This window comes from Buteo buteo, chromosome 18 (assembly GCF_964188355.1).
Source record: "Buteo buteo chromosome 18, bButBut1.hap1.1, whole genome shotgun sequence".
Lineage (NCBI taxonomy): Eukaryota > Metazoa > Chordata > Aves > Accipitriformes > Accipitridae > Buteo > Buteo buteo.
Window position 1 is genome coordinate 29,380,776 of NC_134188.1, and position 27,898 is coordinate 29,408,673.

A 27,898-nucleotide genomic window follows, 5' to 3' on the forward strand; every position below is an offset into this window, starting at 1 on the left:
TGTGAGCTGTATGAGGCATGAGCCTTTATCTGAGATTTTAAGCCTCAGCTTCTTTGTGCCTTGCTTGGGACACCTCGAGTGAGATTCTTGCAGTGCGCACTTGCAGTTCCCGTCAGTCCAGTGATCAGCGGTGAGCATGCCTGCCTGCCTGCGTGCCACAGCACTGATCTGCATCCCTGCAGGTGATAACTCCTCGTAGCAAGCACTGGGCATCCAAGTTCCCAAAGCAAGGGAGCGTTTGGCTTTCCCTAGAGGATTTTTCTTTCTCTGTGTACAAAAACTGCTTCAGGAGAGAAGTGCAGAGATTTTCCTCCCCAGACGTGTTGGGGTTGTTGCTGACTGCCCATGATGATTCTCATGGTAAATCACATTTTTCTCTCTCCCGTTCACACCTGGTTGGCCCATCCCAGATGCAGCCTGGCTTTTCGGGCGCAGGTTCAGTGACCGCTCGTCTCTGTCCTCGGAGGATCAGTCCCTCTGGAAATACCCTGGTTTGGTTCTCTTCAATTATATTTTAATTTTTTGTTCTACCCTCTGCCCTTTTTCTGGACTAAAATACATACACAAATTTTCCCACTTTCTGGCACAGAAAACTAATGAATCTACCTCTCTTCACTGAGTCATCAGCATCTTTACTAACCCCGGGGAAGAGTCTGGTGGGATGAAGAAGAATCACAGTTCGCTGTAGTTCCCATGTGCTCTTGGGTTTTGCTTTTTTTAAAAAAATCCAGTTATGAAATCTGGAGGGTTGATTTTACTTGTTTTTACCCCTGAGGTGGAGATTAAGGATTCAGGCTAGGCCAGGAGGAGGTGATAACGTTCCCTTTCCCATCCCACCTCTTTCTTTGCACAGGCTTTGCTTGCAGCCCCTCTGCTGCCAGCTGAGGCTGACCCCAATCCTTCCCCGTGGGGGCTGCTGCTGACTGCCATGCCTTTCTTCCCTCAGTATCCTTAAATAAATTGAGCAATGCCACTTATTATGCTAATCTGTCCCCTGGTGCCCTGATGCTGGGGCTGTGGGGACGGCATGCTCAGCCCCAGAGACGCCGAGCCTCCTGTTTTTGGCTGGAAGCGTTCCCTTCACGGAGCGCTGCTGAACGCTGGCTGTTGTGGGATGGAGGAGCACAAGCGCGTGCAGCAGCAGGCCAGGCTGTACACTGGTGTTGGTTAGGGCTTGCGTGGTGGTGGTCTTCCTTAGGACGATGAGCAAGTTATTTGGCTAACGTTGATAAAACATGTGCAGTGTCTGGAGTGAGATGGTCTTCGTGGGAGGCGAGGGGCTGCTGTGGCTGTGCAAGGTGAGGTCTCAGCCTTTGGTCCGGTGCTTATAGCAGGGTAAATTGTGCAAAAGGAGAACGCAAAGGGGTAAGGTGTCAAGTTGGTAAATGAGGAATGGAATGCCAGGAAAAAAACCCCAACAAACCCCTTAGGGAAGAAAGCATGGCCCAAGAGAAAAAGAAATCTGTAGCAGAAACCCATAATCCCCCCATTAATTATTCTGTAGAGCTTGGATCCCTGTTAGCCCTCCAAACTGAGACTCCTAAACTGTATCCCTGCCAGCAGCAGGCAAGTAGGGATCAGCTGTGCTATTCCTGTCTGTGCTGCCTTAGTTAGCAGCAGTTGCTGCTGCAAAGGCACAGCAGGGGAGCTGGAACAGCCTCCAGTTCTGCCCATTAACACTCTCCCCCTCACCTCCTCTGATCACTTTTCTGCAGTGCCCACCGGAGCAAGGGGTTTTTTTCCACCTTGACTCTGTGTGACTTGATTTCACTTAATTTCAGCTCTGGAGCTCTTGAGAGGAAAAAAAATATCTTGAAATAGAAAGTGGATCGTATAAAGAGCTCCAGCAAAAGAAAGGTTCATAGATGGGCAGTGTAGTAAAGCAAGAAGTAGCAAACCTGAGCGGTGGGACCCTGTGAGAGAAACTGTGATTAACCTTGGGGATGTGGAAACAGCAAAGTTGACTGAATTATTCTTGCTTGTTCCTTCTTCCACTTGAAATACGTCCCAGCAGTGATGCTTCAGTACCTAAGTTGTTGCTTGTCAGTTGAGCTGCAGGAGACTCGTGTTTCCTAGCTGTATGTTTTTATAGCAGTGATTTGCTGGTTCTTCGATTCCCGAAGGAGCTCTCCTTCTACTCCATTTCTTAGCTTTCCTGTCTGTTCACCTTTTTAACCCATTTTTACATTTATTTCTTATGTATATAAGAAATCCTGAACAATCCTGAACACCTTATCTCCTGCAAAAGAAGGAACATCTTGTATGGAAATTACTGCTAGTGGGTTAAATACAACCAGTCTGGTTGTCTGCAGGATGGCGATACAGCCGAGTGGATCCTTAGTTTTCCATGTGTAATGCTCTGCCTGATGGAGATGAGCGTGCAGAAATCTCCATGTAGATGAAGGTGCCTCCCTCTGCCTTTCTAACGGTGACTCCCTGGCTCCGGCTCAGCGTGTAGGTGTGGTACAGAGGTAGCATAGGCTTGGTGCAGAGAGAACTGGCCGACCTCTCTGGCCTCTGTTACCTGACAGGAAAGCCTATGTGGCCAGAAAGATCACTCTGATCTTTAAAAGCTGTTAATTAGCTGGTGACGGTGCACTGAAGGAGGCAGTCCAATTTGTTTCTCTAAACCAAGATGAATTTGCAATTACAGAAAAATATTTTTCAAATCGAGTGTCTCTTCGATCAGTGAGCTAATTATCAAACAGACTGGAAACAGATGATACCACTTTTGGACCAGAGCTATAATTTCAGGCATGGACTGATGACGAAAGCCTGTGCCTACCCAATTAATATCATAGTTATTACACACCTGTCACGTGTCCTGGCTGTTCTGCCCTGCAGAAGGGTACACAGCTGGGAGGTTTCTGCATCTTCATAGAAGCCTTCCTGTGCCTGAACACAAAGTGCAGCTGTACTTCGCAACCCTGCTTTCTGTCCTGCATTCCTGTGCCTTGCTCCAGGAGTTGCACCGGCACAATGATGCTGGAAGCAGGAGCAGAGCCGAGCTCCAGGAATGGAGCTCACCTCGCTGGCTTTAGGTGCCTACATTTGAACTGATCACCGGAGGCTCCTTTTTTTAGGCTGTGTAGGGAAATAGAAGTACCAGGGCATGAAGCATCTGAGCGATTTGGATGTCTGCGTTAGGATGAAATGAATCATGCCCTGAAAGTACTGACTTGTTCACGTTTACTATAAAGGGAGCCTGGGTGGTAGCTCTGATGTAAAGTTGGGTAGGATGAATCATGCAGCCAGTTTCTGCTTCAAGCAAGATGATCAGATAAGGTGTTCAGAAAGCACCTATATCAGGAATGGCAAACAGAGTTTTTCATGGGCTGGGCATTAATCTAGCATGTTAAGCAGTAGCACCAGCTTAATGCTCCTCTGCATTAAACCAGGGTAACTTATAGCACAAGGTGGGATGGCTGCAGTGGTCTGAGCAAGTGTCCCGGTGACAGAAAGCATGGTGCTGCGGTGCGTAGCCCTGGCTGTGGGTGGCAGTTTTATTGCGTTGCCTCCTCGCTGATTTGATGTGCTGCCTTCAGCATTCTCCCCTTTCTCTCATTACAGCTCCTGCCTTGCCCAGCACAGTTCGCCAGCGCCTGGTGGACCCACAGCACGCCCACGGATCTCAGAGGTTGGTAGAGAGTTATGTGCAAGGCCAGAATGAGTCGGGCCAACCTGCCCATTACTGGGCAGGCAGAGTCTCTCTCCGTCGAATGCACAGCCTCTCCTCTGGACAGTCTTTCAGTTCCGACCTTCCCGGCACCAGCCCACCATCTGCTGCCACCACCACCTCTTCCACCTCTTGCTCCTCATCCACCACCACTGCATCTGCTCCTGCTTGCCATGTCCACCCTATCTATTACCATCACACCACCTCCTCTTATTTCCTTCAGATGGACTCCATCCCTGATCTACCCCCTCCTGATGTCACCTCTGGAGTTCGCTGTCGCACTGAAAGCTTTGGGTATATTGCTGTTTCTTTTCTAGCTCCCTCTTGCCTGCTGTGTCTCAGAGCTGATGCTTGCTTGGGTGCTCTTTCTCCTAGATTCCTTGTGCCCTTTCCTTTTGGGCCTTTATTTCATGATTTATCCACGTTTGTTTCTTCAACCGCTCTCCCATGCCAGTGGACCCTCTAAGGAGTGCTCCATGGTCCATTCCCATATCTGCGAACTCAGCAGGTGCATAAACCATGGAGGTGCTGTTGTTTAACTGTAGCTAAGCAAATGAGAATTCCTGGGCAATCGGTTATCGCTAAATAAGTCAGTCTTTCACTTGGGTAATGCACCTGTGAGAACAAAGGTAACACAACTAATCAAACAAACACTGACCTTATTTGAAGCCTTGACTTATTTGGGGTCTTCACAAGCGAATTGCAAAGGAAACACGATGGGTAGATACTGTGAGATAGTAGTTGGTGCTGCTGAAGGGTTTGAAATTCGTGCTGTTTTTAAGAGATGGCAAAAAGCAGGATTTAGGAATTCCATGTTTCAGAGTGTCTCTTGACCTCTGTTTTGGTAGGGTATGAAGCATGAGTGTGTTTTGGCTAAGGAATGTCTGAATAATGAGGAGGGAGTTGGTGCTTCTTATACTGGATCACTGGCTTTAACTTGGTCACTTTCAGTAGTAACAGCTGGCGAGCAACAGTTCTTTGGAGACCTATGTATGATAGGATCCAAGGGGCTAGTTGTCATCCACATCCCTAAATCCCTGACCTCTGCTGATTCACCCTGCTGGCGTTAGAAAGGCAAAGGACTGGGTGGGCCGTAGATGTGGGAATCCTGTCTGCTCTAACTGGGGTGCTGCGAGGGGGCCTCCGGCAACCGTCCCGATTTCAGAAATGTTCTGTAGCCCAAGCAGAGGATCATGTTGCTTGGGCGGCCTGGGGTGGCTTTCTTCCAAACAAGGTCCACAGGCAGCAGTCATTGGAGGTCCTCGCCCCACGTGGGTCATGGATGGACCCAGCTCCAGAGTGCGGTTTGAGACGGCGTCCATTCAGATGCTTGATTTAAACCCTCGGCTAAGGGGTGAGTGGCGAGTCTGGTTTGCGTGGTCTCTGGTTCAGGGGCATCGCAGGCACTTGGTGTGGAGGTGTCGGCGCTGAAGCAGATGGTGGAAGGGCTGTGATGGGCCGTCAGGGGAGTCCTGTCCTCCTGCCCTGCCGGGGAGCTGCCTCTGACTGTGGCCAAGTCATTTCATCTCTCTGTTCTGCGTTTTCTCCTTGGTAAAATTAAAAATAGTCTCCTTATCCACAGCATTAGGGAAAAGGCTGGAAGTCTCTCAGTGAGGAAGTCGATGGGGACGATGTCCTTTCATGTTTATTTATCTAGGCAGGACAACATTCCAAGTCACCACATCTTCATTTGTCCCAGCACGTTGTACCATTATTCCTTTATCTGTAGGTACCTTTGCCCTTAGCCGTAGGTTCTCTCCTGACATCATTTACACAGTCTCTGTTTTGGATGTCTCACCCCCTTGCTAACTTGTGTGTCTCAAAGCCAGGCTGCCTGCGGGCTGCCCGCTGGACCAGAGCATCCCTGAGCCCAGGCTGCAAGAAGCAGCACATGTAAAGCCCCGAGCAGCCCCAGGCAGATTATGGATTCTGGAGTATTGGGGCGGGGGGAAATTACTGCACCTGCTCCACAATGGACAATTAAAGAGCAACGTCTTGGTTAATTTAGTAATGTTTGTTTGGGGATTATGAGAAGCAGCATGATTAAAATTTAGATTAATTACTGCCAATTTGAGTTCAGTTGCAGCTGTCCCAGTTGGACTGATAAAAAGCTGGGAATGCTTCTGGTAACATTGCACAGTCCCTGTTTACCATCGACCTTCTTGTCTCTGTAGAAAGGAGGGCTTGTCCTGGGAGCTCGAAGGCTGATGTACTGTTTCAAAAATAGCTGTATAAACATGATTTTTTTTTTTTTTTCAGCTGAGGCCTGTGATACACTTAATTGCTGACCAGGTTGAAGTCTCAAACCTGTAGACTCCCCTGAGAGTGGCAGAGGGAAATGTAGTGTGACTTTGGGATCCCCATTAGAAAAGACAATGATGCTGAGAGGTCATTAGGAAAGAATAACTGGGGTCTTCTCCTTATTCCCCATGGGCACTTAGTAGTTTGTCAGAAAGTAATTGGCCACCGTTCAGTGGAAGATAGGACTGTTTTCTCCCTGTTCCCACAGTGAAAACCACCTGTTGATGCAGGATAATTGATTAGCAATGGAGTTTTGCAGAGTAAGAACTTCTCACATAAGATTTGCTTCAGCTACACAATAGCAGATGACTCCAAAATCCATGCTCATTCATTTTCTGTTCATTGCAGAAAACAGAAATGAAGAATTGGGTGTCCAAATGTGTTCTTGCTTTGTTGCTTTTAATTTTTTGTCAAACTGCATCGTTAGCAGATGCTGCTTAGATGCATCTCTTTAAAAATGTTGCCACAAGGGCATGCCACAGCACAAGCCAATGTATTGCTCTTTCTCTTTTATATAACCAGTCTTGGAGGCCTTTACTTACATCCCTCGAGCTCCACAGCCTCCCAAAGAGGCAAGCAGAACAGATGGGGAAGCTGAGGCTGAGAAAGGCCTTCCAGGGAGTCATTGCCAAGGACGAAAACGGAACCCAAAAAATTCCTGGCTTCTGGCTCCCTTGGTAGGAGGAGAGTGCTACCTTGAGTACTTTGGGCTGCTGGATCGCTTTAGCCTCTCATATCCAGCAGATGCCAATGTTGGCGAGACCTCGCAAGAGAAATCGTCTCAAACGAGCCATTCCCCCAGAGAAAGGCTCGGGGATCTCTTCTCTCCCTGCAAGCTGTATACGGTGCTAAAGTCTGCTGGGGGTTAACCTGGTAGGGACCTTCTCTCCAGGCAAGGCCAGCGCGTGGCCGGTGAATTGCTTTCATGAACTCCTCACTGTTTGCTTCTCTTTTGCAATTGGCTTCAGAGGATCCGGTGCAAATAAGGTCAGAGCTGTTCTGATTTTGAAGGCTGATGTGTGTTTTTTAATGTTAATGAAGTGGACTGGGTGTCCCTTGGGGGGAGAGGGGTTGGAGGGTGCTGTGTGCACAGAGGTTGCTGCTGCCAGTGCCTGCTTCAAGTGGTACCCATGGATAACCCTGGTGGAGATGGGAGTCTAGGACCAAATCCCCATGCTGGTGGCCCTTTTCCAATGGGGAAGGGAGGTGGCAGCCAAAGCAAAAGGAGAGTGTCAGTAATCCAGTGAAAAGAGTAATTCACAGCTCTTACAGAATGGAAGGGAAGAAATGACTGTTGGATTTGCATTGTAGAGGCTGTTACTAAGCCTCTGACTGTGCCACACGGAGCACAGCAGAATAACTAAGCTGTACAGAAAATTTCATTTTGCCTTAGGGGAAGCCTTTGCTGCCCTGGTGCCACATGCTAGCTAGGTATATAACGTATAGCCTTGCAGTTATGGGTGCTCTCAGTAAAGGGCAGGGAGTGGTAGAGGTAGCAAGGTCTGTATGAGGCTGGTAGACCAAGCCCTGCTTTAGTGTCAGATGCCCTTGAGCCACTCCTAAGCTTTCCTACAGCCCATGTCCTGGATTGTGCAGACAGCAGGAGCCCACCAGGAGAAATCATTCAATGGGCTGCAAAGTTGAGGAAAAATAAATATTTCTTTTGTATCATCCTCCTGCCCTCTCCCCTCTTTCTCCACCACTACCAGTCTTTCTTTACTCCATGCTTTGCGCTCTGCTTCTTTTGTTTGCAAAGTCAGTCCATTCCCATTTGCTCATCCTCTCTCGTTCGTGGCGGTCGTTGTAGATTCTTGGGAGTGGCACGGTAGGAAGTGCAGGTGAAAGCAGATAAAACAGCAGCAGTGCGCACATCCTGCCTTTGCATAGGTGAATGCCATTGGCTTCGGTCTTCATAGATTGCAAGTGTGCCCAGCTACAGTGAAAAGAAAGAAGTGAACGCCGCGGCAGTGTGGCTGGGATTGAGGAACATGCTGTCTTAAATGAGGCTCCCAGGTATTTTCATGTTCACTTGGTGGTCTGAGGTTTTCAGGAGGGATGAGCGTTCAGTATTTCCTGCTGCATCGCAGAAGCGCTTTCTCTGAAGGCACCTTCCCCTGCTTCCATCAAGGCTGGCTGTGTCCTGGGCCAGCGTTTCCTCTTGAAAATGTGCCATATCAATTCAGGAGCATAAGCCTCATGAAAATTAACAGGATATAGGCCAGCCCTTCTTGGCTGAGCCTTGCCCGAGATGACCGGCAATATTCTGGCAATGGTCTTTCCTCCTCTCTTATCCTGACACTGGGCTCAGGAGCATCCCCTCCTCCTTGGTTTCTCTGGCGAAGCCGGCGTGCATGCCAGGGAGTCATGTCCCCATGGACACATACCTCCCCTGTCACACACTTACTTGTGGGAACTGCCAGAAAGGATCGTTTGGGGCTGTAGAAAGTCCCAGCAAAACTTTCCAGCTGCTGTTGTTTAGCTCTAAAAATCAGTCCGTGCCTGTGGGGATGCAGGAGGTCTGTCTCGGCATGTGCCCGAATGTCCTGGTGCAAAGGCTGTCGGGGGAGTTAATGGCCCAGCTGGCCCCTTGGGTCATCCCTGGCGTGGTGAGTGCTCTGCTGTGTGCTGGCACATCGTGCCCGCGTCTCGGCTGCCGTGGGCTGAACTGCAGCTTCGCAGAGCAGCGTGGAGGCTGCTGCTGCTGGGGCTCTTCTCTGCTGCCCACCGCTGATGTGCCACTTGGTGTGCTGGTGTCAGCAGTCACAGTGTCGTGCCTCTACCCTTTGGGAATATATTCCTGAGTTACAGCTGGATAGATTATGAATAAAATGGGTTAGCTCAGCACCATTGGGATATGTGAAAAGTGTGTGCTCATAGGCTGTTTCCCCCTATCAGCTCCTTCAGTCCCCCTCTGGACAGCAAGCCGGCGAGCCCAGGGAGAAAAAACGGTGGTCCAACAACGTTGGACCAAGGTAGCACCCAGGGTGGTGCCAGCCATCTGTGCCAGGGCAGAGCATCCCCAGGGAACGGTGGCGACAGCCATGCCTGCAATGGGAGGTGGACCCCCGCAAACTGACCACCAACCCCTTGATGCCCAGGGACCCTCAGCTGCAGTGAGAGTGGTCCGAGGAGGAGCTGTGGCAGCCATGCTGCACACCCGCATCAGCCAGAGGCAGCGTTTCACCTCCATCTCCCCAGGGCGCAGGACCAGCTGTCCGAGGATCAGGTTCCCAGCGTCTGCGCTTGGGGGAAGAAAATCCTCCTGGACCGGAGGATGTTTCTCCATCTGCTGTCGTCATTTTCTCCACACGCTGCCGTAGCCACAGGATTGCTTTTGTCTCCTCTGGATTTAAAACTCTGCGGGACCCTGTGACAGAGGGGGTGAGGTGTACTGGATGGCCTCTAAGCTACCAGGCATTTGCAGATCTCAGCAGGGAGAAAACTCACCTTCTTCACAAATAAGTTGCTTTTTAAGTCACCTCAGTTAAAAAAAATATTTTTTTGCTGTATTTGGTATTGCCTCAGGGTGTTTTTTTTTTTAAAGGATTTCTTTTCACTGACCCCCACTCAGATACCTTTGTGATTATGGCAGCCAGTAGAAGGGTTGGGGTGATTTTTACCAGAAAAGAATATTCCTCGGTGGAGCTACAACGTTGAATTTCAAGCAAGCAGGCGTTACTGTCTAAACCTGCCTTCACTGGCCAGGGCGCGCTGCATCTGCACGATGCTCAGCCACTTCGTCGGGTGAACTCAAGCAGCAGGTGCTCAGCTCTTGCACAGTATTCCTTAGGGAGGCAGTCCTTAGGTAAGCGGTGGTCCAACCCTGCCATAGCAGCACACCAGCCTGACGGGATCAGCCAGAATGAGTCTGGAGTGGGTGCTGCGGACCTGCCTGCGCTACCTGGAGGTGGTCCTGCCTACCCGTAGTCCTGCCTCAGGTCAGCATCGTTTCCAGGCCAAGGTATTGCCCGGCTGCCTTCCCGTGCTGCCTCACCCGTGTACCCGTATGGCAGTGGCTGAGCAGGGAGACTGGATGGAGCCTTTTCCCCTGAACTGAACTCTGCAGTGAGCAGTGAGCAGCAGGTGCGTGGGCAGCAGGACGGGCAGCCCACGGGCAGCTCGGAAGATGCAGCTTCTGCAGTAGCATCGCTCCCTCTCCTCGGTGTGCTGGGACCGAGCACCGGCTGGGAGGACGCACCGGCTGCTGCCTTCCCTTGCTCGGCATCGGTCTGCAGGGCTGGTGCCAAACCAGGTGGCCAAAGTCTGCTTTGTTTTCATGGAAAGGGGACACTTTCCAGGTATTCGTGGAGGAAATAAACCTCTGAAAGCATGTGTTCAGCACTGGCTCACCCTTGCAGCATCTCTCTTGACAGCAGCTCAGCACCTGCATGTAATGGCTTCTGCCACCCTTTCTTGAGAGAGGCGACACAACGAGTGGCCTGGCAGAAATTCCCCAGCAGAAATTCCCCCTTTGCAGGTGTGTTAAGCACCGACGTGCACGAGAAATGTGCAGGAAGAGCCTGAGACTCCTAACTTTCTTAAAGGAAAGGAGTTGAGTTGTGATTACAGTTACATCTTTCTTCTTCATTTACTAGCAGCAGCCTGAGGTCTCGAGCCCCCCAGGTTGTGTGGGTGCCATCGGTGTCCACCTTTCAGAAGATGGCTCTGAAATACTCTCATGTTCAGCCCCATCAAGTTTTTTTATTGATGCTGCTGTTCCCGAAGCTGACTGCCCCAGTTATCCCAGTGAAAGCTGTGGGTCATGAGCTGTGACGGTGACCTTCTGCAGAGCCACAGTATCTGCTGGTGGTGTTGGGGAATTGGGAGCTCCCGTGGCTCCATACGGTGTGTTTCATCGCAGTTGTCTTCCTTGGATGGCCTCCAAGATGCTCACTCAGAATAGCTGGGGATTTCACACCATCCAAATTGTTCAGTTCCTGTTCTCCCCTGCCTGCTGCTAACCTTGAGGATGCAGCTCTCCATCGCTCAGATGTCAGATGGGCTCAGTTGTGTGTGTGTGAAAGGCAAGGACTATTCCAGCAATGCCTGGGGCTATTTTCTTCTTGTTAAAATAAGAGATGAGACAGTCTCCGCAGCTGGGCTCTCACAGTGGATCTTGGGCTGTATCCTAACCATCCACAAGGTTTTTAAATACCCTTTTCCTCCATATATTCCTATGGAGCTGTTAAACGAGGGCCCAAGTTTATTCAGTGGGTTTTGTTTAAAAAATACCCTTGTTACCATTATGAAGGGCAGTGATCTGAGGAGAATCTTTCCTGCCTTTTAGAAGCACCTTGTGCTAGTGCCGTTGTACTGGGTGACTTTGTGCTCTGTTGCTGCATCCACTTTTCCTGAGCATCCACCCAACACCGTCTGGAAGTCTCCTTATATACCAGCTCAGTAGTGAGGGTATCTTCTCTCGTCTTGCCTCTCTCTTGCTGCCTCCAAACTCCGATGTTACTTACGCTGGTATCGTAAAAGAGGAACTAGGCGCTCTTCACACGCTGTGCCGGGCAGGTTTGGTGCTGAGCGTGGCAGGGCTCAGCAGGGCACAGTGACCCACGTCCTGGGGCTCAGCTGCGTGAGGGGGGTCTGCGCTGGGAGCGGAGAGCATGGGGGTGGCAGGGGCCGAGGAACTGTTGAGCACCTCCTGTCTCTTCTCACACCCTTTCGCTTCTCCTCCTCTTTGCTCCTTTTCTCTCCATTCACCTTTCCCATCCTGTACTACTTGCCTCCAGCTGGTGCAGACCGTGCATGAACCCCCCTCGCAGCCCCCATCCCTCCCTGACTGTGCCTGCCCTCCCAGGCAGGAAGGATGGCCGTGCAGCGTCCGAGTCTTGAGGCCAGCGTTAAAGTAGGTGGTAGCAAGAGCAGTGTAGCTCTTTGTCCGTCTGCACGGGCACGCGAGCAGGTTTCGGCAGGGACCGTGGGGATGTCGGGTACAGCAGCGTTGCACCCACCTGGGTGATCCCGGCTGGAAGTCATAAGCTGTGATTTTCCATTTCTCCCCTCCTCCTACCTCCCACTCTCCGCTTCAGAAAGGATCTGGGAGCTCCTCGGGCTGGCGCAGCAACGCTCTAATGCCACTTGCAGTCACAAGTAGGCACCATGCTGGGGGCACAAACCGCTGTGCAGCAGAGGGTCTGCAGGCAGCGACCACCAGCAGCTGCGTGTCAGGAGCACGCGCTCGGGCATGGCTTCGCGCGGGAAAGCCGAACCTCTAATTCCTCCCTCCGGGATTAGAGGTTTGCACCAGCTGACCCAGGAAAAAGGGGAAACAGTTGGTCTGGTGCTTTCTGTCCGGGGGCTGCGGTCAGGCTGCAGCCTCGCGGCTCGGAGGGGCGAAGCGGGCGTGCGCACACACAGATGCGAGCTGAGCAAGCGCAGAGGAACCCTCTGATGAAGTTGCCCCCGGTCCTGCAGCTGGAAGGGCATCGGCTCTCGCAGCTGCACCAGTTCTCTGGGGGTCAGGGCGAGCTGTGCAATGCTGTGAGCTCCCTGGCCCAGCTCCTGCTGGGATCCATGGGAAAGAAGTGGGCTGGCAGGGTTGTTTTTCAGGGAGTGGGAGGGAGCTGCCGGCTCTGAGCAGAGCCCAGCGGCGGCCGGCCAGCCCTGCCGTGCCTGGTGGAGGGGCCCCTGACGGCCGCCGGAGCCGCGGCCGGTGCCTCTGGACCCACGAGCTCGGGGCTGAGGGCTTGCCGCTGCCTCGTGGATCGGGGCCTCGACCCCTCTGGTTCTGCTTCCACGTACAGTGCTTCCTTCCAGCTCCCCAGGGCGCTGAACCTGTGCCGGGCAGAGGGGCTGCGCTTGCGGGGGGAGGCAGCGGGCAGCCCTGCCTGCCTGCAGTGGCGGGTGGCTTCGCCTCGTGTGCTGGCACCGGGCTGGACGAGCCCCCCTCGTCCCCGGGGGTGCCCGCCGCGGTCGTCCTGCTGGCACTGGTACGGAGGAGCAGAACCGGCGGGCGAGGCGGCGGGAGCGGGACGAGCATCCGCTCCCACTCCCCGGGGCCTCGCCGCAAGCCACCGGTGCGGGACGGGGCTGCCTCCGAGGGGGTTCCCCTGCGTCGCCCTGCCTGCCGGCCAGCCTCAGCCACCGCATCTGTGTGTGCGCGGGCTCGGGCGCGCGTCCCGGGGCCGGCGGCACTAACGAGCTCTCTCTCCCCTCCGCCCTCTCCACCCCAGAGACTTAACTCACTGCGACTCCGACTCCTCCATCCCGCACCTGAGCGACCACCAGCGTATCCCCAGCTCTGCGCCCAAGCTCCTGGCTGCCCGGCCCAACCTGCTGACCAGGTCCATCGAGGAGGCTGCCCCCGGCCACCCTGCCGTCGGCGCGCCCACCCCCAACGGCGGCAGCAGGCACGCGGAGGCCTCCGCCCTGGGGGCTTTGCCGGAGCGGCTGCCCGAGAGCCCCATGGTGATGAAGAAGATGATGATGGTGAACCACGGCATGGAGAAGTGCTCCAGCCTGGGGGAGATCAGCCACCCGACAGCCGGCAAGCACACCCACTCGGATTCCTCCCGCTCCCACAGCCCCAGCTCCACCGACCCCGACACCCCCTCCCCCATCTCTGACTGCCGGCCCGGCAGCGCCAAGAGCACCCGCATCCCGCAGCTGGCTGCCAAGAAGAGCCCGGGGGACGAGGACAGCAGCTTGACAGGCGATGAGGTTGACCTCGGCCAGAGCAAGAAAAAGTTCCCCCTAAAGATCTTCAAGAAGCCCAAGAAGTAGAGAGAGGAGGGGGGGAAGAGGATACCCACCCAGGAGCGCTACCCACTGGGACCGGGGGGCGGCCGTGCATCGGGAACGCAGCGCACCCGCCCGTCCCGGACCCTGCGGGCTCGGGTGCTGGCCAGCACCCGCCGCCCTCCCCTCCGCACCCTCTGTTTCTGAGTCGCCTCACCTAACACCGGCAGCGGGAGGAGCTATTTAAACTTATTTATTTCCTAATCTCTGAGAAAAAAAAAAAAAAAAAAATGACAATGACGACCGCTCCCCCCAAAGAGAACAGCCGCCCTTTCTCCCCTTCCGACTGCTGCAGTCCCTGGCTTTGCTGTGCATGGCTTCCAGTTACTCCTGCCTCTGCTCAGCCACACGGCATTTGGGTTTGGTTTCAACGTGGTTTTATTTTTTTATTTTATTTTTTATTATTATTAATTTTTTTTTCCGGTTCTTCTGCCTCTTCCAACTTTTGCACAGGCTGTATGGAAGGTCGGGGCGGTGGGAGCCCGCTGGGGAGCGGGGCCGGCTGCTCCCCGAGGAGGCAGCACGCTCCCCGCTCGGCTCTTGGGGTGACTCAGGTGCGAGCGTTCGGGCGAGCTGCCTCGCGGACATCGCAGCGGTTCTCTCCTCATTTCTGTGAGTCACTTTTCTACACCCCGGCCCCCATCGCTATGATGGTTGGGAGGGGGAATCCCTGTTTGTGCGCTCTTGATAAGCAAGAGCAAGTTAAACGCCCTTGCGAGGGAGGGCTCTGCCCTTGCCGGTACTCGTGCATCCAGGAGCTCTGCCCGCAGCGTGCCCTCGACCCGCTTCCCGCTTGCGCCGGAGGCGGCTGCGGCCCGCTGGGTTTCCCCAGTGGGACGGGGCTGCCCACCCAGCTGCTCTGCCCAGCCGGACACGGCGCTGCCGGAGGCGTGCGCTGGGCTGGGAGCTGCTGCCGGAGCAGCACCGGTGTCTGTATGTGGCAGTGGGGCGGGTTGGACGCTGGGCTGGCTGCTCCAGCATGGAGAAGCCCACGGCTGCCCCCGTCTTTACTCCCCCCCCAGGCCCCTGGACGTGCCGCGGGGAGCAGGGCCGGAGGCAGCTCCTCCAAACCCAGATACGTCCCGGGGGGCATGGCTCGGTGAGGCGAGGAGCGGGGACCCCGGTGATGGAGGAGCACCAGGGGTGTTGGGTGCAGAGCCGGGTCCAGCCACCGCATCCACACAAAGAGGAGGGGGGGTCCCGGCTGCGCGGCTGTCCCCTGTCCCCGTGTCCCGGTTTGGCAGGGCCAGAAGGAGGGAGCGGGGCACGGCAGGGTTGGCCAGGCACAGGCAGGCTGTACGTGGGTGGCAGGAGCCTGAAGATGTCCTCCCTCTCTCCTGGCTCCGTCTCTCTGAAGCAGGCTTGCCCTCAGGTCAGGTGCCGGGGGCTCTGCACCCTCCCCCAGCACCCAGGGGGCTCACCCGGGCGCCCACTGCCCTCAAAGTCCGTGCGGGCAGCGTCCTCCCTGCCCCGAGGCCACGCTCGCTCCAGCCGGAGGCTGGGGTCTGCCTGACTGTGCCAGCCCGTGGCCGTTCGGTGCCGGCACAGCCTGCGGCCGGTCTCGGTCCGTCCCAGGCCGCTGCCCGGGGCTCGGCGGCTCTTCCCGTCCTCCCTCGGCAGGCTGCGGGTTGCATCCTGCTGCTCGGAGCCCTCGCCTTGGCGCGCTCCCACCATCGCGGTCCTGGCCGCTGACGGGGAGTCCCCGGCTTGGGGCAGCGATGGTGGGATGAGCCCCGCTCCGTCCGAGGGCTGAGCCCGTCCCCAGGGCTGAACCTCGCTCCGTCCCACGGCCAAGCCCTGCTCCCCCCAGGCGCAGCCTTGCAGCCCCCTGCCCGCAGCTGCTGCCTGGCACGACACGACCCCCCTGAGCTCTCCACCGAGCCCGGGCGCCCTGCCCCAGCCGCCCCCTCCGTCCCAAGCCCCCCCCCCCGCCACCGTCCAACGCGTCCCCGGAGGTGGGCTGCTGCCAAGGGTCACCCCAGCTGCTTCGCTTGCCGTGGGCAGAGGAGGATGCACATCTGGCAGGGGAAGAAGAGGAGGCAGGGCGGGATGCTGAAAGCCCCCTGGGGCCTTGCTTTATGCCAGAGTAATATATATGTGTATGTTGACAATACAGGAAGGGCTATAAAGGTGTTTTTTGTTTCGTAGGTGGTAGTTAGACAATTACACTGTTGCTTTGAGATAAGTGAAAAATTCCTCTAAATGACTAAGTGCCTGCATTTCCCCGTGGCTGCTCCGAGGTGCGGGGAGGGGGGGGATGCCGCACTCGGCCCCGTGGTGGGGGCTGCTGCCACGGGCACCCCGTCGCCGTGGGCAGGACATGCTTGGAGCGGCTCGGCCACCCCCCTGGGAGCGGGGCAGGCGGCGGTGGGACCCCGTGGGCACCCTGCGAGCAGGGGCTGCCCGGGCTGGAGCCGGGGGCCCAGCGGCACTGCTTGTGGTGGCGGAGACCTGTCGATGCTTCTGGAGAAGGGGTTGGGGATCCACCAAATGGCAACTGTTGACGCATCTGCCAACTCTTGATATTTTTTTTTTTTTTTGTCATTTCATAAAACTTTTAAATCTAATAAAGCATGTAGTCTATTTTACGAGCCGGCATCTGCTGCTCTCTTCTTCCAGCCCTTCCCAGGCTGCAGAGCGGGGGTCCCATGTGAGGCGGATGGGGGCACTGGGTGCCTGCCGGTGGTGGGGAGGCTCCCTGGGGACGATGCCCCCAGCAGCCAACCCCCGCTGCCCCGGCTTGGCCAGCGGACAGCAGGGACAGATGGACACCCCGGCTTTTCCCCCACCTGCCCCCCTGGAGCAGGGCCATGCACCAGGACCCTGCGATCCCCGGGCCGTGAGCAGAGTCCTCTCCCACGGGGTCTGGATCACGCACTTCTGCTCAGCGCCAAAAATAACCCCGTGCCGTCCGGGTCGGCGCAGGGGTGACGGGCCGTGCTGCGAGCCGCTGGCGCTGCCCTGTTTCTGCTGCCGGGGGATGGTCTCGTCCCACCGACGCGGTGGCAGAGCCATATATCGCCCATACATCACCAGCAGGAGCATGGGAAGAGCACGGCTGCCCTGCTGCCGGGCTGGAGACTTGTAGGAAGGACAGACGGTCATTGGGACCGGGGTTAAAGCACTTCCCTGGGGCCCCCTCAGCTTCCCCAACAAGGAACCAGCTGCTGACCTGGCCCAAGGCAACCTCAGTCCCTGCCAAAGTCTCTCCCCGCTCGCACCCCTCTGCTCCTGCAGCTGAAGCCGGTGAGATGTTGTCCTAGGCAGCCCGGTGCTGAGCCCGTGGGCAGACAGCAGGATGAGGCCCCGTGGGCTGGGACCCTGCAGCCAGGCAGCACGGGGGCATCAGGCCAGAGGCTGCGTGCAGGGAGAGGACGCAGCAGGATCCAGCCTGTCCCAAAGGAGCTGCACCCAGGTCCCGCAGGGCTCCGGTGCATCGGCGGGGCGGTCGGTGCGGGATCCCTCCCCGCTTGTGCTGCACGACAGCCACGGCACGGGGTGGTGGTGGTACCCCGCGGCGCGGAGGCCAGCGGGGACCCCGGCGCGGGCACCGGCACGCGCGGGCACATCCCCGGCTCGTCCCAGCCCGGCGAGCAGCACGCGGTGACGGCGTTCTGGAAACTGGAGCTTTATTGCAGCAGCGGCAAACGCATCGTGCGCTCACGGCCGCCCTGAGGCTACAAACCCAACCCCGGGGCGGCCCTTGCCCCTCTTGCCTGCGCCGTGCTGCTCCTGGGCCCGGGGTGGGCGAGTGGGGACCTGCCCCGGGCTGGGGGCTTGGAATCGGCCGCCGGGCCAGTGCAGCCTGGCGGCGCAGCGGTAACGGCCATGCCAGAGCCGCTGGCCCCAAGCACCGCCTGGGAGGCAGCTGGGGGGGGTCCGGAGCCCCCCTCCCGGGGGTCAGTGTGCCGTTCCCACTGCCACGGTGGGCTTGGCCAGCCTGGCCCCTGCCCAAGGCGGCTGCCGCTGCCAGGGACACTGCCGACAGCCTGCCCTGCTGGGAGAGCTCTGGGTTGGGGCCAGGGACGCACGCAGCTGCCCCCAGACCACTCCAACGAGATGCGGCAACTGCCCAGAGACAAAGCGAAGGGCTGGAGCACGGCCCGGGGAGCCGGTCCTGCTCACAAAGTCCCCCAGAAACACCTTTGGAGCGCGCGGAACATGTCCAGGAAAACGCATTACGTGCTGGGATCAGTGATTATCGTCCGCCGGGATGGGTGATGGTGACGGCACAAGGGGAGCCACGTGCACCAGCAGCCAGCCCCTGGCGGGTGTCCCCGTCCATCATCAGTGGGTCCCATCTTCCCGGGGGGCTCCGTGCAAGGACGTGGGGTGCCCCGGGGCCGGCATCAGACTTCGCTGCTGCCGTGGGGCAGCGCGGTGAAGTCACCGCCGGTCAGGGTGACGGTGAATGCCGCCATGCAACGACGACTTGATCCATGTTGGGGCCAGCAGCTGCCCTCCAGGAGTCCAGGGGCTGGATGGCTTTCTGGAAGCGCTGCGGGTGGGCAAGGGTGAGCAGGGGCTGCCCTGAGCCCCCGCGGGGCAGAGGGCATCGTCGCTGCAGGAAGGGGCAGCAGCGGGCACCACGGCGGAGGGGCTCAGACCCCACCTCTCGCCCCGGCCCCGCAGCTCCAGCCCTTTTTCTCTCTTGGGGAAGGGACAGCATCACATCTGCTCTGTCACCAGCCTCTCCTGCCCCATCCCCAGCACCGGGGCAGCCCCTGGTCTGCCCCCACCCCGTCCCGGTGCCCCATCCCGCCTCGCACACTCACGTTTCTCAGCGTCCCCGACTGGCGGCACAGGACCACGACGGCCCAGAGCGTGACCGGCAGGCAGGTGAGGACAACCATATAGATGCCGAGGTTTGTGTCCCAGATGGCGTACTCGTACATGCCGTTGTGCAGGGACACACGCTGCATGTCCAGGCAGGCGCAGATGAGCACGGACTGAAGGGCAGAGCGGGCACAACCAACGTGACGCCACGGCACTGCCTGGCCCCAGGGTCTTGGCCAGGCTGGGAGCCACAGGGACCCCCAGGGGTGCTCTGAGCTCCCTCCAGCAGCCACAGGCAGGCCTCGGGGGGCACCAGGACCGGGCAGCCTCGCTCCAAACCCATGGCAAGAGCTGCCCCTCTCAGAGGGGAGGGAGAGATGGAGGGAGGGGAGCTCTTCTCCCCTCGACCTCCAGCCCCGGGAGGGTGCTCGGTGCTCACCAGCAGCAGGCAGGGGGTAAAGAAGACCCAGCACGCCTTGAAGTAGCCCAGCATGTGCTTGTACCAGGGTGGGCACTGGCGGATCATGGCCATGATGTCCTGGCAGAACTGGTTCACACCTGCAGGCACCCCAGGAGAGGGTCATGGCCGAGCCCCTGCCTGCCCTCCGCATGGCCCTGCCGGGTGCACCCGCTCCGGGGCACCCACGACACCCCGTGCTCGGGCTGAGCTGTGCCAGCAGTGGCGGTGCTGAACATCCACATTGCTTTGGTGGTGGAAAAGAAATTGCATCCCCCACGCACAGGGAAAATTGCACCTCAGCTTTGCACCATCTCCTTGCAGGGCTGAGCTCCGTGTGGGCGGCAGGACGGGGGGTAACTCCCTGCCCACGCCAGCTCCAAGCTCTCCACAGCTGCAGGTGCACCCTACAGAGCCTGGCCACGGTTTGCCACGAGCCCCAGGAATGCCAAACGCTGGCGGCGCGGTAGCCAGGGGCTGCCCTGTGCTGTAAATACCCTGCGCCTGCAGCGTACCCCGGGGACGCCCACTCCGCTCACCGTAGCAGAAGGTGATGCCCAGGCACATGAAGAGGCAGACGGTGATCAGCCCAAAACTGGTGCTGTACTTGTCAATGAGGGTGAACCAGTAGATGCCTCCCTGTGAGGTGGTGAGGGACAGGGTCAGCACAGCTCAGGGCAGTGGGGTGGGCACAGGGCACCCCCTGCCATGGACGGCGCTGACGCCAGGGCCTATGAATAGCCCTCCATCCTCCCCCCTAAGCGCTTGTGCAGAGATTGGGAGAGGAGGCCGTTCCCCAACCTCCAACCTGGCGTCACTCCAAGGGTGCTGGGTGCCGCCGGATGGGGGTGCAGGGGATGCCATACCTGGGTGACCAGCGGGAGCCCCAGCAGATAGAAGGAGGTACAGAGAGCACCCAGCAACACCGCCTTCTTCCTCCGATTGTCCAGGGCCGGGAACTTGTCCAGGAAGGCTGTGGTGATGGTCTGAATGGTCTCAAACTGAGGGACAGGGGATGTCAGTGGAGGGGGGGATGTCCCAGTCCCTGCCCCCCCCAGACTGGGCACTGGGGACAGTCCTTACAGAGGGGACTTTGCAGGGCACTGTCCCCATGTGCATCCCCATCCCTGTGACACCTGGGCACGTGGAGAAACCCATGGCCAGTGCCAGTGGGATGTGGCTGCATCCCTGCCCCATGGCCTTGGGTGCAGCCCCACATGCAGGGGGCCATGCATCCCCCACCCCCCCACCCCAGCACCACCCTCGTGCTCCTGGCCCGTGCACTTCATGCCATCTGCATCCCTGAGATGGGGTGTCCCTGGCACCCCAAGGCCAGGCACGGGGAGGGACATGGGGCTGCCCAAGCTGACAATCACCAAAGTTTCCACTCCCAGCATGATAAGCGCCAGGAAGAAGAGGATGGACCAGAGCGGGGAGATGGGCAGCATGGAGAGGGCTTCAGGGTATGCCACGAATATCAGCGCGGGGCCTGCGGGGTGAGACGAAGGGAAGCGTGAAAGGACACGCCATGGTGAGACAGGCCAAGTCCAGCAAGCTGGTAGCCAGGCTGGATGTGAGCTCGGCTGCAGCCCCGTGGCCCCATCCCTGTGCAGGGCACCGGGATGTCCCCTGGCACGGCACAGCACGAGTCCCCCGTCCCCGAGCCCATACCTGAGTCAGTGACACTGCCCACAGGGACTTGGTTCCTCCAGGCCATGTGCCCCAGCACCGAGAACGTGGCAAAGCCGGCAAAGAAGCTGGTGCAGCAGGTCCCAATGGCAAGGACCAAGGTGTTCCTGCCGGGAAGGGCATCACAGCCCCACGCCCGTGAGGTGAGGATGGAGATGGGGGCATCCCAATGGGCCGTGGGGCTCGGACTCCCCATCACCACCCTGCTGCTCCCCAGCGGCAACCCGGGGCTGCCCCGACAGCCCGCACCCCCCGTGCCCCTCGCGCCCCGGCCCCGCTCACCAGATGACATTGCTGTCAAACTCGTTGTAGGAGGCCATGGAGACCAGTCCCCCAAACCCGATGCCCAGGGAAAAGAAGACCTGCGAGGCTGCATCGCTCCACACCTGGGGGATGATTGTGCGGGGGGGCTGCAGGACTCCCCAGCCCAGCCTGCCCCACTGGCCCCAGCTGGGGGGATCGCTGCCATCAGGGAACCCCCAGCCCCGCTGCGGGGTTACCTGGGCACTCTGCAGCCTGCTCCAGTCCAAGGAGAGGTAGAAGCGGATGCCGTCGAGGGAGCCGTCCAGTGTGGCCCCCCAGATGATAAGGGTGAGGATGACCAGGTAGGGAAAGATGGCCATGACGTACACCATCTGCGCAGGACATGGCTCAGCTCGGCCCCTCTCCGCCGGCACGGTAGCCCCCCCTGCAGCCCCCACACACTGCCCCTCACCTTGCCTGAACTGTGGATGCCCTTCAGCGTGCAGAAGAAGACAATGATCCAGGCTGCTAGCAGGCACAGGGCGAGGGGCCACTGCACGGCGCCGGGGTCCCTGAGGCCGGAGCTGTGCATCGCCCCCAGCACCTGCTCGCTGCGACGTGTGGACGCAGGTCAGCGGGACGGGGGACACGAGGCACCCTCCTCACCTCCGCAATGTCCTCACCCAGCCCTTCCCCCTCACAAAGCCTCCGGCATCACCGACCACTGCCCGCGGGGGCTCAGCACTGTCGCTTCGGGACCAGGAGAGATGGAGCCAGGGCCGGACCCCCAGACACGGTCTGAGGGAGGCACACATTGATGCGGCCACGCAGGGACTTACCTCCAGAAAACCTCGCTGGCGCTGACAATCCCTGACGCATTCTGCAACACACATCCCCGGCAGGTCAGCATCACCACCAACTGCCATCGCCACCATCCCCGACATCCCTCCCGGCCCCAGCCCCAGCCTGACCCTCCTCTTCTGCTGCAGGCAAAGCTTCTCCCGAGAGAAACCACCTGCCCGGTCCTCGTGCGGCGTCTGGCCCCACAGCATCCCACCCCAGGACCGGACCCCACAGCGCTGCCCGCCCGGGGACCACTGACCTGGCAGAGGTACGCGTTCCCGGGGGCATCGCAGGACCAGGGCAGGGGGCTCTGGAAGGAGAGGACCAGGTAGTAGAAAGCCCAGGCAATGATGACGTTGTAGTAGACGCACACCAGGGAGGATGTGATCAGCATGGCAATGCCAATGCCTGTGCAAAGAGAGAGGCTGCTGAGGGGGGGGCAGGCAGGGGTCTGACCACATCCGACAGACCCTCGGCCCCCATGTGGGTTCAAGGGGTTGGAGAGGCAGCAGGAGACCTGCTCGGGGCTGCCCAGGGACTTGGGGTGCAGTCTGGGACCTCGCCAAGAGGGTGTGCCAGCCCCCGTGCCCACCCCACACCCCTTCCCACAGCCCAGCCGGCCCCAGCGGCTGTGGGGGCAGGCAGAAGAGGTGTCCCCGGCCCCCAGCCCCACCTTTCAGCAGCGGGCAGCATTTCCAGACAGTGATGGGCCCCGTGGCTCCGTACTGACCCAGGCTCAGCTCCATCAGGAAGAGGGGCAGCCCCATGATGAGCGACAGGATGAAGTAGAGGATGAGGAAGACACCTGGGAGGAGAGAGGGAGCGGGTTGGGGGGGGTGGCCGGCGCTAGTCTGGGCTTCCCAGAGGACAGACATGCAACGTTTGGACCCATGGCGGGGACACATGTCCGGGCAGGATGCAGCAGAGCAGGGAAAGCCCCCCGGGGCTGCTGGCTCCATCCTGGGGGCTCCATGCTCAGGACCGTGGGATGCACCCACAGCGGATCCTGGAGTTTCCTCTGGCAGTACACTGACATCTGCATCTTTACACAGCTTGTCTCACCAATGGCATTCTCTGTGGAGGAAATCCTGCTCCTTGCAACGTCAGCCAGGCCAAATTTGTGCTGGAAAAGGACATTTTCCAGGGGAGAAATGGGCATTTCCCAGCTGGCAGCCAGCTGCAGCCCAAGCCCATCCTCTCCCAGTGGCAAAGCTCTGGCGCAGCGATAGCCGTTCCCCGCAGGGGAGCAGCTCTCCAGCCACGACGCCGTATTCAAACCCCGCTCCCCCGCAGCCTCGCTGACAGACCAGATGTGGGGCTGACTGCTCATTAGCCTGGCACTCATTAGCGCAGTGCTGGGGGGAGCAGGCTGCCTCTGCATCTGCTGCGCAGGCTGCAGGGGAATCACCAGCCAGCTCTGGCAGGGGCTTTGCGGGGCTCAGCCTGGGGAGGAGGGGACCGCCGCGGGTTTCAAGCCCCACTGGGGCATCGGTAACTCCTGCTTGGCTGTTGGCAGAGGCTGGGAGCGAGGGGCGATGGTGCCCCAGTCCCGCTGGCTCCCTGCAGCTGGAGGCACCGTCCGTGGGGCCGGGGGACCGGGCAGTGGGACCGAGGTAGTGTGGTGTGTCCCTGCTCTGCCCACGGCGCTGGGAAATGGTGGCTCCGGCTGCTTTACTGCCGGTCCAACACGGGCACTGGGGCCTTCTGCAAGGGGTGCCGCACGGGAACAAACCTCCCGACCTCCCCAGCTCCACGGCTTTGGGATCAAAACCACCGTGACTGCCTGTCCCCCACCACCTCCATCCTTTGGGGTGGAGGGCCAAGGGGGCAGCCGCTCCCCCTGCACCCCCATTTCTCCTGCTGGCCCCCACCTCCGTTGGCTGACGCCTTCTCGTCCCCCGTGGGTGCCGGGCAGTGCCCACGGGCAGTGTCCAGCCCTGCCTCAGCGGTTGCCCACGGGCAGCGTGGGCCCTGCGTGGCCGGGCGGCCGGCAGTGACATCCAGTGGCGAGCACGCCGATCGCCGTGCCCGGCTGAAGCCGCCCTCGCCTTGCTGGGAGAAGGGGTCTGTGGGTTCCGCGGGGCGATGCACCCCGCGAGGCTCCCGCAGCACAGCCCGTCTCCCGCCCTCCGGGGAGCACCCGGCTTTGGGCACGCGTGGCCCCGTGGGGTGCAGGCAGCCCCTGCCCGCAGGCAGCCGTGTCCCGGGAGAGGGCTGGGAAGCGAGAAGCGTGCGATGGGTGGTGGGAGCACCGGGGGCGGGAGGCTCGGGGTGTCTGCAGCAAGGGGAAAGCCCGGTGTCCTCCGCAGCCATCCCCCATGATGGGGGAGACTGCAGCGGGTGGGGACGGCTGTGTCTGTGTCCCCAGTCCCCGGAGCAGGTCACCCCACTGCCACCCCCATCCCCATGGCGGCAAGGTGCCCCAGGGCACACGCCGGTGCCCGCAGCAGCTCCAATGGGAGCAGCTGCTTCTCCGCAACATGGTTTAGTGGGCATGGACGATGGCTGGACTCGATGGTCTTGAAGGTCTTTTCAACCTAAATGAGTCCATGACTCCCCCTCTGCCCCCTCCCCGGCCTTGGTGCTAGGGCAGGGCGGGCAGGGCAGGCCGTGCAGCCCCTCGGGAAGGAGGAGATGCTTCCCCAGGAGGATGCACAGCCAACCCTGCACCCCAGCCCCGGCACGGGGTATGGTAGTCCCATCACCCACCAGCGAGCCCTGCCCCGAGGGCCAAATTCCTCCCCAGTTAGGCAAGGTGCAAAGGGCACAGCCCCGGCATGGCCCGCCAAGGCACCGGTGCTGCCCCAGACCTGAGCGGCATCACAGGGATGGGTGCCAGCCCCGGCGGGCAGCAGGGGTGAGTGCACGCGAGGCAGGGCATTTCGGAGCCAGGCCAGCTCGCATCGGCTCAGCCGGGGACACCTGTGGTGTCGGGGATGGCCAGAGAGCGGGGCAGGGGGCTATGGAGCAGCATGTGGGGTCCCACGGTTCTATGTCCCATGCACGGCTGCTTCTGCCACCGCAGAAGCACACCCGCCATCCGGCCATGCCCCGAACAAGTCGGTTGGCCTGTTAGCAAATTACTTCAGTCACAGTCATGTAAGGAACATCCACGGGGCAAAGGGGAAATCACTAATTTAACTGGGCAGACTGGAGTGAATGTAGAAAGCCAGCACAATAAAAGCCCCGCAGACTGCTCTGGGGAGGGCAGGCTGCGGGGCTGGGCAGGCTGCGAGCCCACGGAGCATCGGGGATCCCAAGGCAGCAGCAGCAGAGCCGCGCAGACTTCTGCGATGCCCAGCATAAAGGGAGATGCCAGAGGGCAGAGCAACGTGGGTTGGAGGCACGGCAAAGCTGGCAAGGGCCAGATAGGGAAAGGTGGGCCCTCCAGCTGGGTGCAAGAGGAGGAGACAACATCAGGGCAGCAGAAGCAGCCAGGGGCTCAAGAATGACCTTTGGGGAGGTTTCTCCTGTCCCACAGCGCAGAGACATGGCACTGCATCCTGGGCCATTGCCACCAGGCACCAGCTACGTGCTGAGCTCCCTGCACTTTGTCCTTCCCCAGAAATGTGGTAGGTTATTGCCCTTGCTTGGCCACCTTCCTGGGCGCTCCTGGCTGACTGCATTGGATTTTACAGTGGACGGGCACCTCCACGCACCATGCACAACAGCTCGCAGCTGCATGGCACCAGATGCTCCCTGTTACCACCGCTGCGGAGGAGCTGACAGTGCTGCAGGGGGGGTCACTGCCTTTCTGGCCAAGCCCCACTTCTCCAGGCAGGGGCAGAGATGCTCTGCAGAGGGGCTTTGCCTGGAGGCAGCACTTTTCGGCCCAAACCACTCAGGACACTGTTGCAGGCTGCCCCAGGCTCATCCCAGAGGCAGGCGCATCTCTGGGCTGCACAGGACAGCCCCAGCAGGAGAAGTCCCTGGCAGACTCATGTGGAGATGCTTTGAACTCTTAAAGCATCTTTCCCTGTGGTCTTCACGGTGGAATTAAAGTGGTGGTGGGCAACACAAGACCCTGAATCCTGCCAGCACCCATGTTTGCTGTCCTGGTGAGCACAGCCCCCGTGCACCACCACACTGTCCATCCCCAGCCCCCCCATGCTCCTGGCCTCCATCCAGAATGGAGCAGCGCCCGAGTGCCCGGGAAGGGACGTGCATGCCCACAGCAGGGACCCACCTCCTCCGTTGCGGTAACACAGGTAGGGAAAGCGCCAGATATGGCCCAGCCCCACACAGTAGCCCAGGCAGGACAGCAGGAACTGGTGCTTGCTGGTCCAGGTCAGCCGGCGCGAGCTGGGGGCTGGGATGTCAGGCTGGGGTGGGGGTCCCGGCCAGGGCTGGTTGGGACCCTCCATCTGGAGGATGTCGACCTGCGGAGGGGAGCAAAGCATCAGGAACCACTGGCTGTAAGCTGCAAACCCTGCAAGGCCCCTCGACAGGGCTGGGCACGGCCAAGCTCTCCCTGAAAAAGCATCTGGTTCCCAAATGGGTTTTGGGGCTTTCCCTGAAACCCGCCCAGCGGGACCCCACCATGGCCCGTGCTATGGGACATGGGAGGCTCGGGCTGGCCCAGAGCTCTGTGCTCCTCCTCAGGCTCCAGGAGCCAGTGCAGGTCTGGGCAGAGCCCAGCCCTAAAACCCTGGGCAGGTTTGATCCAGCAGATCCTCCCATAGTGTGAAAGTCAGCAGCTGGCATTCACCCCCCCCCCGCCGATGGGTTTTCGCCTCTGCTCTGTCTTATGCACCCAGGACTAGCTAAACACAGGGACTGCCTGGATTGGCACCCAGCCCTGCACTGGGCAGATGACAGTGGGTGCTTGCCACTGCTTGAGCAGTGGAAAGGATGGAGGGATTCCCCCAAACCAGCCTGCAGAGGCTGCTCCAGCCACATGGTCCTTCTTTGGAGGTCCCTTCTGCCACCTAGGCTGCAGCTTTCCCCAGGTTCCTCCAGGACAGATCTTGACCACCCTCCCCAGCAACATTGGACTGCCTGGAGAGAAGAGGGGGGTCTCAGGAAGGAGAGGCAGGCCCCCCCAGGCCAGACCACAGGGGCTGCACATAGGGGACTGCTGAGCAGCCCCATCTCCCCCACCATTCATGTTCCCCACGCTGTCTGGGGTTACCTGGGAGCTGTGACCCCCTCGTCTTGCCTGTCCCACTCTCTCTGTCCCCCAGAAGGAAATTTGCCTGCACAGCCCCTCAGGCAGCCGCCTGCACCCGCACCCAACTTGCCCCTAACAGCCCCGCACCCCAGCAGTGACCTACGGCCCCGAGAAAAGGGAGAGCAGTGGGCTCCCTTCCGCTCTTCACAGAGATGCTCTGGCCTCTGAAAAGCATCTGTCCCACCTGCCCTCAAGAGGAGAACTGGCTTTGCCGGGCACAGGCTCCCCAGAACCCTCCAGATGGGTGGGAGACCTGCCCTGTGCCCAAGGGGACACCGGGCTCCAGCTGCTTTGTGCACCCTGAGAAATCCCGGCAGCTCTGCCAAACTGCAGCCGCGGGGCACGTTGCAAGGTCCACCCGTCAGGGATGGAGAAAGGGCACTGCTCCAGGGCAGAGGGATTGCAAGAGGAACCGAGCTGGGCTGAGACCCAAAGGCTGGCCGTCACCTTGGCACGTGGGTGGCTAAGGGACAACGATCTGCAGAAACCCCTATAGGATCCAGACGTTCCCCGTGCTGCGCCCACCACAACCGTGGCTCACTGCGGGGGTTCCCAGTGGGGCCAGCGGCAACAGGGCCGTGGAGGGTGACCTGCACCCCGTGGGTGTCCAGCACTGGGAGCAGAGGCTCCTGCAGCCCAGGGCAGTGCAGAGCAGGGCAGGCATGTCCCCTCAGGGCCCCGGTCTTACCATGGGCTCCGGCGGCGTGGCGGGGGCCGGGGGTCCCGGCATGTCAAGGTGCCCGGTGCCCGGCGTTTCCTGCTCGGTGGTGGCAGGAGGGAGGGACGGCCACACTTCGCTGCGATGGTCTGACATATTATGGTCAGTATCAAATATTCATTAGAGACCTTTGGTGGGGAAGACGGCCTCTGTAAAACCACTGGAGTTCTGTGATGTGGCCGGAGGAGAGGGCTCCACAGAGGGTGGGACCGCGCTTCTCCGAAGCTGCAGTTCCTTATCTTAAGTGACCAGGAGAAGGAGCACAGTGTATGTGCCTGG

The 27,898-nt window shown here is 59.3% G+C and overlaps 2 protein-coding genes across 11 annotated transcripts in view; one reads left to right on the plus strand and one right to left on the minus strand.

Annotated features, from left to right (window-relative positions):
- The window catches only part of STIM1 (stromal interaction molecule 1), a 101,831-nt gene extending 85,517 nt beyond the window's left edge, over positions 1–16,314 (plus strand). For 3 of the 9 annotated variants that reach the window (XM_075050341.1, XM_075050342.1, XM_075050344.1), the window contains 3 exons: positions 411–491; positions 3,571–3,970; positions 13,159–16,314. In XM_075050341.1, coding sequence (XP_074906442.1) covers positions 411–491; positions 3,571–3,970; positions 13,159–13,708 — 1,031 coding nt within the window. In that variant the 3' untranslated portion in view covers positions 13,709–16,314. The remainder of the gene's footprint in view (positions 1–410; positions 492–3,570; positions 3,971–13,158) is intronic. The other 6 variants (XM_075050347.1, XM_075050348.1, XM_075050349.1 and 3 more) reach the window with 5 other exon arrangements.
- A 996-nt stretch (positions 16,315–17,310) lies between these two features.
- On the minus strand, positions 17,311–27,876 carry LOC142041473 (sodium-dependent proline transporter-like). 2 transcript variants are annotated; one of them, XM_075050357.1, is made up of 15 exons: positions 27,590–27,873; positions 25,918–26,110; positions 22,405–22,536; positions 21,991–22,139; positions 21,728–21,768; positions 21,361–21,499; positions 21,146–21,280; positions 20,928–21,031; positions 20,628–20,752; positions 20,333–20,445; positions 19,823–19,957; positions 19,496–19,595; positions 18,939–19,057; positions 18,499–18,672; positions 17,317–18,221 (listed from the first exon to the last, which is right to left on the minus strand). In XM_075050357.1, the coding sequence occupies exons 1-15, from the start codon at positions 27,713–27,715 to the stop codon at positions 18,120–18,122; spliced, it is 1,887 nt and encodes a 628-aa protein (XP_074906458.1). In that variant the 5' UTR covers positions 27,716–27,873; the 3' UTR covers positions 17,317–18,119. The 2 variants fall into 2 exon arrangements, with proteins under 2 accessions (XP_074906457.1, XP_074906458.1); XM_075050356.1 differs by having other exon boundaries at positions 17,311–18,221; positions 20,628–21,031; positions 21,361–21,381; positions 27,590–27,876.
- Between the last annotated feature and the right edge of the window lie 22 nt (positions 27,877–27,898).

Bases quoted from the DNA above. Each gene is read 5' to 3' on its own strand.
- LOC142041473 (XM_075050356.1), bottom strand. From the start codon at position 27,715: ATGTCAGACCATCGCAGCGAAGTGTGGCCGTCCCTCCCTCCTGCCACC. The intron at 19,596-19,822 runs GTATGGCATCCC...ACCACCTCACAG, and splicing joins GGCTCCCGCTGGTCACCCAG to GGAGGCATCTACTGGTTCAC. The intron at 18,673-18,938 runs GTGAGCACCGAG...TCTGCCCTTCAG, and splicing joins TTACCCCCTGCCTGCTGCTG to TCCGTGCTCATCTGCGCCTG.